General features: G+C 39.9%; 1 protein-coding gene across 5 annotated transcripts in view; it reads left to right on the top strand.

Annotated features, from left to right (window-relative positions):
- The window catches only part of cep89 (centrosomal protein 89), a 60,354-nt gene extending 49,326 nt beyond the window's left edge, over window positions 1–11,028 (top strand). For all 5 annotated transcript variants that reach the window (XM_024804603.2, XM_076890034.1, XM_076890019.1 and 2 more), the window contains one exon: window positions 10,108–11,028. In XM_024804603.2, coding sequence (XP_024660371.1) covers window positions 10,108–10,294 — 187 coding nt within the window. In that variant the 3' untranslated portion in view covers window positions 10,295–11,028. The remainder of the gene's footprint in view (window positions 1–10,107) is intronic.
- The last annotated feature ends 3,309 nt before the right edge of the window (window positions 11,029–14,337 follow it).

Below are 14,337 nucleotides of genomic sequence, written 5' to 3' on the forward strand. Positions count from 1 at the left end.
TAGGTCTGTCCACAATTAAAAGTATTCCATTCAAAAAAAAAAAGTCATTACCCATAACTGAGACATTCCTTGTCCACAGATCCACATTGGGCAATTCCTACAGCCACATCTTGGGCGACCGTGGTTCAAGAGTTGGGAGTTTGCCTTGTAATCGGAAGGTTGCCGGTTCGAGCCCCAGCTCGGACAGTCTCGGTCGTTGTGTCCTTGGGCAAGACACTTCGCCTACTGGTGTTGGCCATATTCTGGCCAACACCAGGCGCGATATGGCAGCCTCGCTTCTGTCAGTCTGCCCCACGGCAGCTGTGGCTACAACTGTAGCTTGCCTCCACCAGTGTGTGAATGGGTGGATGACTGGGTGTGTAAAGCGCTTTGGGGTCCCTAGGGGGGACTAGTAAAAGCGCTATACAAATAAAGGCCATTTACCATTACTCTCTGGACCCCATATATCTTTAATTTTAGTTTGGTCTCAGTAGTTTAAGAACATGTGGACCCGCGTTATGATGCCTGCTCAGTGCCACATGGCCCTCAGACACCATTATTAGCTCTCTTGCAAGTATAATGAAGCATTTAGAGCCAAAACTATTCCCCTCAGAAGATAAAGTAAGACAGTAAATGTTTACATTACAGTGATTTTGTTGATATGACCATTTAAAGCTGATACCTTTGCTGATGTTTGTATCTCTTTGCTAAGATAATTGCTCACGCTCCTACCCTACCTAGAGTAAATAGTATCAACTTCACAGCAAGCTGTAAACACAAGCAGCCAAAAAAGGTTTTAAATATCACTTTTTTAAAACATCTCGTCAGTGTCCTATGTCATTGTATATCTGTGTGTTCTGTCCAGTGTATGTATGTGTACAGTGCATTTTTCTCTTTCATCACTGGGTTCAGGACATACATGCTGACATTCTGTAAAGTGGTGGAAACAGCAGATCACACAGCTCTGTTCTAAAATCCTCCCTTCACATAAAATGAGTTAGCCCTCCCTCCCTCCCCAGGATGAGCAATTTCTTCCAACGTTACCACCAACCCCACAGTTGTACACAGTGCTCACAGACGCTGGACTGCTTAGGGTGGAAAAACTGCACCTGATTCTTAACAGGATTCACATGAATACTGCCTGAAGCAATATATTTTCAGTAAATATGATATTATTTGATTGAGAACATGTCAGCACATACTTTACGTTATGTATTTAGTAAATATTTCGTGTATACAGTAGTTGATCATATATTCTTGGTTCTTTTTAGACTATTGTAGTACGACACCCAGTGAACACTGAGTCTTTGTACTCTGATGCTCCTGAAACAATCTACCGCTTCCCCTTTATTCCCCTGTTAGTCTGTTTTTAGCTCAGTCTCTGAGCCAGCTGCCTGCTGCTATCAAATGAAAGCAAGCTAATCAGATTGTTAGAAGATCCTGTCCTGGTCTGCCCTGAGGGCATCTTAATGACAAATTGTACACATTACCACAGACATTACTAACCTACTGGCTTTACCACACCACAAACCGCTGCACCACTGCCTTTGAGTAACTGCAGATACCCTTGAGTCAGCTTTACCCAGTCATCAGAGTGCATGTGAATGAATCTATGACTGACCTCCAAATGGTGGCACAGAATAAAATGTGTTATTGTGGCAATAGCTGATGGTGAGTAAAATCTTGGTGATTTAAAAAGCCAGAAGTACCTTCTTCTCCATTTGAGCGTTACGAGACGATTTAAATGAGAATTGACTAGGGTGAAGACAAACTTCTCAGAACTGAACAGAAGAAAATCTATCTCTGCTTCATTCGTTTCTCTCTGATCCACTGCTTTGTATTCTGCCCATGATACAGCAGCAGAGATGCTGATAAGTTGTGATTACCGCCTGCATGCTGAGTTCTGCGTAGCCTCCAGGGAAGCTGCATTGCCTGAGACTTCCAGGAGCTCAGGAGGGGTTTGAGTCTTCAGATCACTTTTTTCCCCTCTAAATGCAGTCCTGTCTTCGCCATATCCAGCCACAAAAAAGCAGAACATAGAAGAGCAGTCCTTATAGAGCTAGCTTCCTCCCAACAAACATTTCAGCTTTTGTTTGATTTCTTTCTGCAGCCTTCTAGCTAAGACCTGAATGCATAATCTGCTCTCACTGTTTGGTGTTTGTTGATAAAACATATTTTTAGCATGTTTTTCAGGATTTTGAGTGGGTGGATTTGAGCTCAGTGATGAATAATTGTTTGGAAATGATGCAATAGATTAAGAACTGCCTGAGAATGGGTTTACACTGAGTTTGTTGTCATATGCTATGTTGTAAAATAGCCATAGATTCCGTTTTGAATTGAGTTTAAGCATCGTTTTAGCTTTAGGTTCAGGTGAACTACAACAGCTAATCTAAAGTCGGTTCGACTTTTTGTCTGATGCAGCATTAATCTCTCCTGTTTTCACTCGTGGGAAAATGAGAAGTGTAAATTGCTGACATTATTTTATGTTAATGTTGTGCACACTTGGAGACTCATGCATAATTAATGCCTATGTCCAAGAATGTGGATAAACATATTTTTTAGCAGTAGTTAATTATCAGGTTCACGAGTGGTTCTGAATCTGCTTTATCCAGCAGAGTAAAGGACCAGAGGGGATAATAGCTGGTTCTCTGTTCCTCTTGAGTTACATGGTTCTGGGCACAAAGGTGTGGTGTATTTCAGGAGGATCATGTAGTGACCAAGATGTTTATGCTTTTAGTGGCTCATCAGGTGGTTGAACGTTATAGAGCAGGGGTCTTGAACTGCAGGCCTCGAGGGCCGGTGTCCTGCAGATTTTAGATCTCACCCTGGGTCAACACACCTGATTCAAATGATTAGTTCATTACCAGGCCTCTGGAGAACTTCAAGACATGTTGAGGAGGTAAATTAGCCATTTAAATCAGCTGTGTTGGATCAAGGACACATCTAAAACCTGCAGGACACAGGCACTCGAGGCCTGGAGTTCGAGACCGCTGTTATGGTGGAACCTATGTTAAATCTAGTTTCTTTTCCTTGCAATTTGTTTTCCAGCCTAAAGCATGAAGTGAAAGAGGACTGTTACTGACACACAGCAGTGATACTTTTGTAGTCCAAACTGTACATGTAGCTGACATAGAAAATCCATAACCTTTTGTAGACCTCAACCCAACCCAACTCAACACCAAGATGCCATTTCTTCAGGGGTTTTTTTGGTTTTCAGTTACAAAATAATGTAAATTTTAAATTGGTTTGCAGTGTTTGTTATAATAGGTTGATTTTATTTTTAATGATCAATGAAAAATTAAAACTTATATCTATCTGGATGAGTAAAATTTTGTAAATATGTATTTGTATTGCTGTGACTAACTTCTCTTTAGTTAAGGACAAAATACTTGCTTAAAGTCATAATTAAGGAGAGATGCTAGTGTTTTTCCCTGTAGCTGTCTTTCTGCCTTATTTGCCTTATGATCCCCAACAGCTCAGAATAACTCAGAATGATGTTAGTGTCTTCGCTGACTGAGACAGGATGGGGGAGGTAAGGAGTGAGATGTTCTGCTGCAGAGCAACAGACCAAATCCTGATATAGCGACAGCTTACTGAAGCTATTATTGTAATGGAGGTTTTCTGGGATGGCAGAGCTACTGCTAAGCCTTGCTAAATACAATAGGTCAGACTGCATCTGTGTGGCTTTTGGCTCCTGCAGCTATCCCACCAAACATACACACTCCTATTGAATTTTCCATCTGTTGTAGCACCAAGATTAATCTTTGTATTCTGTGTGAGTAGTGAGTAGCCTCATAGGAAGCAGCGGTGAGAGCTGTTGCCCCAGGTAACTGTTTGGGTTGGAGGTAATTAGCAGACGTGTGAGTCTTTACTCACCGAAGGCAAAGGACAAAGTGTTTTTTAGCAAAAGTCATTCACTCCGAGGAACATTGTTAATTAGGAATGAGATCATTTTTTTTCTTCACAGTCAAGTTAATGTTCTCAAGATAAATTTACAGTCTGGAGGGTTTTTTTTTCCTGCCTTTAAAATTGCAGGGAAAATTGGTCATTATAAAAATTTTATGTGTGCCTTTTATAATATATAGGCTTTTGATGAACCGCCAGGATCATAGATTTGTCCAGAACTGTAGTCATCTAGAAGTAAGAAGTCACCAATCAGTAGGAAACTCACACAGCTGGGAATTAAAAAAAAAAAAAGAAGAAGCCTGAAACAAGATTTAAAGGGATCTATTGCACTTTCTTTTCTTTCTTTCTTTCTTTTTTTAATTTTCCATTATTTTCCATTTTCCATCACTCACAGTTTCAGCAGTTTTGGTCTACTCTTGTCTGTCAGTGAAAGAGATATCCATGTCCCAGAAACACAGAAACCCCACCCACTTACAGTTCAAACCTTCTTTTTGGTCAGGAGCAGCCTATCAGAAAAAAGCAGGCTTAAAGGGAGGGTGGCCTTCAAGGGAGAATAGCTAAATGAGCTTGTTTCAGGCAGAAAATTGATTGAGTTGCTAATCAAAGGCCTAATATGAGACCAGATATAAGATAAGATCCTTGAGGTGTTAATTATGCAAAGACACTCTAGTGAGAGCTGGAACGGAAACTATATGATAAAACAGTTATGTCTGTGAAGGTTGTCAGTCATCCAGGTCATCGTAGTCTAAGGAGCTTGTAAAGAAAAGCATCTGGACTTCTTAGAATAGAAGTCCAAACACTTTTCTCTACAAGCTCCTTAGATAAAACAGTTACAATGACAAAAGATTGATCTGTCTTTTACAGGTAAACATAAGGCAACCAGACTTCAGTGGTGGACTTCAGAGAGATGTTCTGATGTACACTTGGAGCTAACCCAGAGTACCAGTAGTAACTTCTACTTAGGCTTATTTCTGAAGCTTTGCTGCACCTTATATGGTCCTCACAAGCAAATTAAGGTTGTCAGACTGACATCATGTGCACAGTATAGTCAGACACAGCATCAACTGGAAAAGTGTCAGAGTGCAAAAGATACAAACAACGTGAGACCATACACACCTGCTTTACAACTTTTAACCAGACACACTGACTCATTTGCTGATGCAGACCTTGAGTTGCTTTGTATTAGTTTGACTTTTTTTTCCCCGTTGAGATTGTTAGAAATTATGATCATTTGCTAAGGTTAAAGTGCTTCCCCACAGTCCTGCCTAAAGCTCAAACAGAGATCTAAACATAATACAGCTAATGCACAAAGGAGTCTAATCGGTGCATCTAAAGTGCATATTTTCAACAATATCGCATAACATGAACAAAATCTAAAGAAAGTAAAGGTTCATAAAGACAGTATTTATTTTCTTTAATAAATGTTGTATCAAATCTGGACACACACACACACGCACACAGACATATATATATACACATGCAGATGTACACTCACCCCTCCAAACGCCTTCAACGCTTATTCCCCTCCGATGCTGCAGGCCCGGATGTACTGTCTACATTGGCTGTCTCTCACCCTTTACCCACCCCTGTTGCTTGTCATGTGTTTCTTTGGTGTATTAAGAGTTTTTTCATGTGCTATGTGCAGAGGTGTTTTTTTTTCTGTTCTCAAACTGATCTCCCTATTGAAGCTCAGTCTGGGGGGAGTTATTTTTTTTTCTCCTTATCTTTCCTCATGTGGTGCATTTTGCATTGTTATACCTCTCTGACCTGTCTTCCCCATGTGATGTTTTTGTGTAATGTATGTATGGTCGGAGGGTAAGATGGCGCCGCCATTGCGTGCAATAGGTCGGCAACATTAACATGAAATTTCCCCTTGTGGGACTAATAAAGGTATCTTATCTTAAATCAATCAAATCATAAACAGCTGTCCTGCTTGGTAGAGCAAACCAACAGCTAAAGAAATATTGAGGTTATTTATTTTTGTTGTTCACATCATGGTTAGGCAGAACAATTTAGAGTAGGTTCTTCTAAGAAGCCTGACAGCTACATATGAAAGGCTGAACCGAGTAACTTCCCTGGGCACAGAAAACAAACTCAGTTAGTGGGAAATGAACTCAGATGGGTTTTTTCCCTCACTACAGGCAGACCACATCTACATTTTTGGACTGGCACTGCTCATTTTGTACCCGTGCTGTGACCAAACTCAAATGTCACCACATCTCACACTGAGCTAATGAGGCAAACAAGTCATCTTCACTTTGAGTGTTTAAAAGTTGGAAAAATACTTCAGAAAAGTCAAATTTTATGGTTTTGTTTTGGTGTTGAATGCGTGAATGTTGCCACATCTGAGCCGTCAACAATCATCTCCCTCTGACAGTTATTCCCATATCATCTAAATGCAATATAACACCCTGGCCGAGCAGAGTGATTGCTGCTTTATTTAGAAACACTCCACTTTTTCCTGCATTGTGCCTGGTGAGTTAATTTCATGAGGAAGTGCTCGTCTGCTCCAACTAAAAAAAAAAAAAAAAAAATCCCTACTGACATGGAGGTAAGTGTTGTGGTCAATGCGATTTAAAGCCTTCAGGGAGACTGATTTTAAAAGCTTTATGTTTTATTTATAATCTCTAATTGAGGAAGGTAGCTCTCTGTGTGCTTGTGAGATTTGTGATGTCTAATCCAAGTCCGGCCAGATGCCACAGAAAGTGATGAAGTTTATAACACTCGTGCTTGTTTGTCGAAAGCCCCTGATTATCAGCACAGTCTAATTAACTGACTGTTCAACCAGAGGCTGTTTATTAAACACATCATAGGTCAATCTGGTTATAAACTTTTGCTACTGAATCGCAGAAGGAAGAGAGTTATAGTGCCGTAAAGCCTGATGCTCAGTCACTGCAGTATTGAGCCTTTAAAAAGCGTTTGCTCTAGTTAATGTATATTTGTATAGCAACAGAAAAATGCATCTGGTCAGCAACTAGTATTTTTTTGTTTTTATGGGTTTAAAAAAAAATATCTGTTACATGTTCAGAAAATTTGATTCACATCTTGTTATCTTTTAACTCAGGTTTTCTTTTCCTGCTATAAGTTCTTTCCATTAGAAAAGATCCAGGATCACTCTCAATATACCAAATACATCACCTGTTGTTTGTGTAACGTTTCTAATTTGACTGCTGGCTTGTTGCTGACATTAAGAATGCACATCAGATGGCAGGCTAGACTCACATGAATAAATAATTGGGCATTCGTGTGTAGAATATATATTTTTAAAAAGGATCAAAGTCTTATTTAAACTGTCAGTGCAATCGATTGCAGTTGCTGTCATTAATGGATCAGGAAGACATTTAGTCCTCAGATTATACCCATGTTTGTTTGGATTGTAAGCAGTTAATGTTGTGATCAGCTGAATGTTAAACCCTTGCTGATATGACTGCTGGCATTAACCTTCAGGCTTATACATTCACACACACATGCATAAACACACGACTGATGGATTTTTTCAATTAGTTCTTGACTAAAAGCCCCACAGTGAATCTTGTGTTTAAAGAGATCGTAATGTTTCATTTTCTATCTAATATGGAGAGGTGTCCATTTAACTTAATGAGCTTTTCAGTAGCTGCAGTTTGTATTGCTTTATGTTTATTTATAACAATACCTTTTTAGCTAACCTTTCTATTACAAAGCACTGATTTTCCACACATTCTCAATCTATCTTAATGCATACTCCTATTTGCACAGTATACTCTTCATTTTGGAGTGCCTGCACTGTGAAATTCACCCAAACCAACAACTACATTTCTGTTCTATTACATTCTGATGGGGTGCTATGTGTGCTTCTCTTTTTCAATCATAATATACAATGCCTCTGGTGCTGCTTTAGATATAATTGAGAAAGAAGATGAAGCATGCACTTCCCAGCAACCCAGAGTGATGTAAGGACAGCAGAGGACTGTTGCCGCAGCCATTGCATCCCCATTATCTGCGATGGTGATGACAGGTTTACGGTAGAAACCTACAGTCTGTTTTGGATAGTGTTTTCGAAAAGAAAAGCCCCTTCCTCGCTTATTATTATATACAAACGTGCCATTATTCACTGTATTTAAACATTTTCCTTCATTCTTCAGTTTCTTGCTTTAATGCCAACTCCACTTCACTTGATTAGCCATTATTTTATTGAAAACTGATGCTGCAAAACTGAAAAACTGTTTGACATTCTTTCTGTTTTTTATGCTTTTTGACTTTATTTCGTGCTGATCTCACAGAGATTCAAAGTTCTTTCTGAATCTGGTTGTTGTTTTTTTAAGCTGAATGACTCCAGAACTGAAATAATCATAATTACACCTTCCTCCAACAGAAATAGTATTGAACTCTCTTCTAGTCTGAGCTTTGTGTTTGCAAAGAGGCTCAAAACCGAAAAGACTCTGAGCTCTTGTTTAATATACAGGCATCTAATATCATGCATTTCTGTTTAATTCTTCTTAGACACATGTAAAAAATTCAGCCATTCCTGTCACAGTCCGATTTAGAATAGGTCATCCATCCTCTTATTTGTTTCAGACTTGATTACCATAGTGGACTTTATTCAGGCTTTAGCATACACAGAATGCATGTCATTCAAAATGTCGCTACCAGAGTTTTAACATGAAGAAAAAAGAGTGACCATCAATGGCCTTCAATGACCACAAAAATTTCAGCACTTGTTGCAAAATTTCATCTTGAAAATTGAGACAATGTCATAAATTGCAGGGACAAGGTAAAAAACTTGGGCGTGTGGTTTGACGTGGTGCTCTCCTTCAAGTCTCATGTAAAAGAGATAACAAAGACCACCTTTTATGATTTGAGGAACATAGCCAAAATCAGACAGGTTTTGTCAAGCGACACTGCAGAGGTTCTTGTCCATGAATGCTCTTCTTTCTGGGCTACCAAAGAAAATTTTAGAGGTCTACAGATGGTGCAAAATGCAGCTGCTCGCATTATAACAAGAACCGGGAAATACATTACCCCTGTACTGAGATCTCTTCATTGGCTACCTTGTCAGGTTCGAGCAGATTTTAAGGTCCTGCTGCTCACCTACAAGGCTTCAAATGGATTGGCACCTTCATACCTCTCCGACCTTTTACACCTTTGCGTTCCATCCCGTGCTCTACGATCTCAGCACTCTGGCCTTCTAAAGGTTCCTAGAGACAGAAAAAAGACAATTGGAGAGCGTGCTTTTTCTTTTCGTGCCTTAAAGTTACGGAAAGTCATAGCAAAAGGAGCAAAGCAGCCCAACACTCAAAATCAGAATATTTTATTAATCCCGGAGGACATTATGTTGTCACAGTCGCTCCATGACACTAAGAACAGTACCTAACTAAGTTAAATAAAATAATACAAAATATAGCAAAAAAGCTCTAATTACAAATCTCCCAGTATATTACACTACTATACTATTATATGCTATTATACTAAAATTAAATGTATACAGTTGACACTGAGGTGCCCCTCTTATCATTTTGACTTTTTATTATTGCTGTAGAGGATGCGATATTAATGGTGTGCAACGATTGCAGTGTGTACTTGGGCTTTAGATAGAGGAACTGTACAGAGAGATGACCTCAGGCAGGAATGATTTCCTGTGTCATTCAGTGGTGCATTTGACTAATCTCAGTCTCTCACTGACTGTGCTCCTGTGACTGGCCAGTACGTCATGGAGTGGGTTGGAGGTATTGTCCAGCATTGTCCTTATCAAGGACAACATCCGCTTCTCTGACGCCAGCTCCACCCCCACAGTGTTACTGGCCAGTAACTGATCGGTTTATTGAGTCTGTTGGCATCTGCGATCCTCAACCTGCTGCCCCAGCATGAAACAGCATAAAGTACGGCACTCGCCACAACACGACTCATAGAAAATCCTGACCATTGTCATCCAAACAGTTCAACTATGAAAATCTGAAGATCATCTAGGTGTGTTCTGACAAAATTCAGATTCCTCCTGCTCCTGACAAATGTAAACCAAATCCATGTTTCTAAAAATGGTGATGATTTGATTGAGCAGGGGTGGGAGTGATCAGACCTGTGTGCCCACTTTAGCTGCCAAGGGGTGTAAATTCAGTTTACACAGGTCCAGTTGGTATTGTGTAACTTTATTGCTATTTCACAATACTGTAACTTATCAAATATGTAGAATGATGGACAAATGGATCGTCTGACTCATTTTCTTGTCTCCTCTCTTCGCACCTGCAGGGAGATAGAGGAAGAGCTGGAGGTGGTGTGGGAGGCAGCAACAAGGGAGAACCAACAGATGAGGGAGACTCTTTTGGATTCCAAACTCACTGGGGACCTCCACAGTTGGCCTGCTCATGCTCCAGATGAGATCACTACATCCTCCCAGCAGCAGCAGCACAAGCATGGGCTGGATTTCTATTGCTGAAATACCTAGAGCAATAACCTGCAGGTGTGCCTGTCTGCTCAAAATAGACTGCTCAGATAACTGTCAACTTGTTATCATGTTGTCAGCCTGCAGACATCCAGCAGCTTGCCTTTGTGTCAGTTTGTTGTTCTATCTGAGTGATACCTGAAATCTGTCTGGTGGATGGAAATATTTGCAATACATGGACAGAAACAGTATTCACTTAACACAGTCAAGCTGGTGAGGAAGACTTGGCTTGGGCACTAGTGATGGAAAGAAAAGCATCTTGGATAACTTTTATTTCTAGAAGTGAATGACTTTTGTATATTTTAGCATATATTTGTATTTTTTAAATTATTATTCTCAGGGTTTTATAAAACATGCAAAGTATAGTGCCATACAGGATAGTGAAGAGTTGCAAGTGGCACTCTGTGGTTATTACTTTTTTTGTTGCTAAGCGAAGGTTGCCATCTGCTGGACAAATGTAGTAACAGCATTTTTTACTGTCATGTATTTGCGGGTCTACATTTTATACAATGAATGAGAAACGCTTTCCTGACACTGTTTGAATCCCACAAAATTAAAACGACAAAAGGGCACAATTTTTTTTCATGTAGAATTGTGCATATATACGCGGTTATTTACAGACTTTTTACAGACCTTGTTTTGGACTTGCAGTTGTATTTTCATTACACAAACAGCAATGTACTGACCCTTCAGATACCATGTTAATAATAAAGAAGTTATTTCTTTTCTTTATGGCTGGACTTGAGTCATGGTAAGCCGCACTTGTCGTCTCACATCTATGTTTCATTTGATGGCATCCATCCATGAGCAGTCCTCAGGGATTATTCTATCCTGATCAGTCAATCCAAACTTAGAATAATCCTTTTTCCTTACTAGTTACTATGTTTTAAAAATCTGACGATTCTCCTGCCTAATATCAACAAAACTGGCAAATATAACAAGCTGATGATACATCCCTCCCAAAGTCACTTGTCTGTTGCAAAAGACTACATAGCTTTAAAGACCATGTAGCTCACAGATAAGGTAGCCTTATTACCAAACCTCCTCTGCAGATCGATCGATTAGTATAAAAGCGCCGCCTACAGACCAATCACCTCTCACGGAAGTAGTGATGGGATTTCCGGCTCTTTTTAGAGTTCCGGCTCTTTCGGTTCGGCTCACTAAAAAGAGCCGGCTCTTTCGGCTCCGAACCGGCTCTTCAGGTTGTTTTGTTGCTTTAATTAATTTATTATTAACAATAATATAAAATTATGCACAAAAGGAATTACTAACGTAAAAACAAGTGGTTTTATTTATATATGTTTATATATAAATATATGCGGTGGCCCCTAGAGACAAAACACGTATAAACTCCAAAACACATTTCTAGCATGAACTGAACTTCCAAAGCAGAGCTACTAGATCACTTAAATCACACAATTGAAAGCATGTGTGTATTGTTTGTGTATTTATACACAGGCACTCATATATATATTCAAATAATTTAAAAAAAAGTTCATTTACCTGTTATTACCACACACCAAATCCGGTCGTTGGTACTTGCTGGCTTGTGTAGCCACAAGATAACAAAGGCTCAACACTGTGCCCAGCATCCTGGAGCACTTCTGTTGTCTTTTGTACGTGTTTTGAGTTTTTATGTGCTTCTGAGTTTTTATATGCTTCTGAGTTTTTACGTGCTTCGGAGTTTGTACGTGTTTTTACGTGTTTTGGAGTTTGTACATGCTTCAGAGTTCGTACGTGATTTGAAGTTTGTATGTGCTTTGTCTCTAGGGGCCACCGTAAATATACTTTTATTTATTCACTCCACATAAAATTTAATAAATAAATCATATAATACAAAAATCAACTATTCACATTTCAAGTTTTAACTATTTAAATTTTCAGCTTTTTCCTTTCACAAATTTAAAGTGAAAAGAACACAAAACACTGCAAACCACAACACAATTAAATATAAATTATAATATGAAAACTAAAAGAACATGCATATTCTCTGTCATATGGACCTGCATGAATAAACTTTCTCAATCCTTTATCATCTGCAACCGAAAATAGTTGTGGATGATTACTATACCTTTCTAATGTTGTTGTCCCTGCCTCTCTTTCTCTCTCTCTGGCTCTGTTCCTGTGCTACTGAGTGTAACTACCGCCCCTCCCCCCTCTGCCCAGCGTAAAGCACAAGGCTCGCGTGCAGAGTGAAGCGGAAAAAAAGTGCGAGAGAGAGGCTGAGAGAAAGAAAAAAAAAACCCCCACGTGACGGCTCGCGATAAGGAGCCGGCTCGCGTCGTTCACGTCAAAGAACCGGCTCTAAGAGCCATTTCGTTCGCGAACGACCCATCACTACACGGAAGATGGCGTCGGCACGTGTGGAGCATCCTGCGGATTTGGTTGTGTGGGGGGTAAGAGGTCTTGAGAGACCGTGTTATCCCTTTGATGTTTGCACGAGCATGACCCTAAAAGCGCACTGAAGTCTTGTAGACAACCTGTTGTTTACAACAGAAAGGCCGCAGTTTGAAGAATTTCTTTGTTGGAATATTGAAACTAAACATCCATTGCATAAGGAAAAATTGCAAGAATAAATATAAATAATGGAGTTGTTCCTGTAATTACACTTACTAGTGCTTTATTGCCAGGACAGCGGCTTCGAGAAGCTCCTTAATGGTATTTAAAATCGCTGGGAATGTGCATGATCGGGGTGTACTCTGATTTATTTCTTATGTGACTATGTCGAAATAGTTTTGTTGTTTTTTTTTGTTTTTTTTTGCAGCAACTAGTGCTTTTAATCTGCGGGCCTGCAATTCTAATTTTCTGAAAGTTCTCTGATCCTGTCCCTGTTCGTGATTGGTTATATCCTGCCAGCAGCGACCCCCCTTTGTGTGAACGTGTTCGTGGCTAAATTGGGAAAACCAACCGTTGATTTGCTGAGTCGTGAATAGGGATGGGTACCGGTGTCCGGTGCCATGATGGCACCGGTTCTGACATAAACGGTAGTAACCAGACCGAAAAGCAGCGCACATTTCGGTGCTTTATTTCGGTGCTTTTTTTCCCTGAGCTGTGATACACTTCTAGCCAATCATTTTACGTTTCCGAGGATAGTAGGCGGGGCCAGGTACGTACGTTCTGTTAGAGCAGAGCTACAGATTAAAAATGTCCAAGGCGAAGCGGTCAGAAGTCTGGCTGTACTTCACAGCAAAATATGCAAACTCAGCAGCCTGCAACAAGTGCTTTAAGCTGATACTGTGATACTGTCAAAGGAGGTAACACCAAGAATCCGATTAAACAGCTGGCGACACATCGCGTTTTTTTTTAAAAGCCGAGAAATGCGCTGTATTTGATAGCTTGCTGCGAGACCTCACACCGTGCACGTTGGGTGGGTTGCCAGTTATCGGACCGGAGCAACATCCCCCAAAAACCCGAAGAATAGAGTCCTGGCCCCTAGCCCTGCCAGTGTAGCAGAAATGATGAGGATGATGATGCAGCAGCAGCCGTTCTTCTCTGCGTGAGTAGCTTAATGTTGTTCGTGTGTGATTTACATTGAGTAGGCTAACCACGTTATTACATTAATGCATGTAAGGTGAACTAGCAAACATCATCATAGCTACATGCGGCTGTCTTCTTGTTTGATGGCAGATACTCCCTTCACCCTGGCCAAAAAGGCTAAAATGACCAAAGAAAAAGTGGGAAACAGTTTTGTTTTTTTTTTTTTTTTTTGTTTTTTTTTTTTTAAATGACATCAGAAACAGCAGTATGCGACATTACGTGATGGCAGAGCTTCAGTTCATCCTTTGTCATTTTTTTTTTTTTTTTTTTTTTTTAATAAATAGGACAGGGGGAATGAATGAGAGAGAGAGGGGGAGAGAAAGAAAGAAAACCAAAGAGGAGAAGAGACGGTGAGAAGGGGGGGGAAGAGAGAGGAAAAAAAAAAAAGAACTCCTGGGTCACCTGTATGGAGAAAGGAAAAAAAAAAACAAACAAACAAAAAAAACAAACAGAGGAGACAGCAAACAACAAAGAGCAACATAATAATAGAGAAAACAAAG

The sequence above is a fragment of the Maylandia zebra genome, linkage group LG1 (genome assembly GCF_041146795.1).
Source record: "Maylandia zebra isolate NMK-2024a linkage group LG1, Mzebra_GT3a, whole genome shotgun sequence".
NCBI lineage: Eukaryota > Metazoa > Chordata > Actinopteri > Cichliformes > Cichlidae > Maylandia > Maylandia zebra.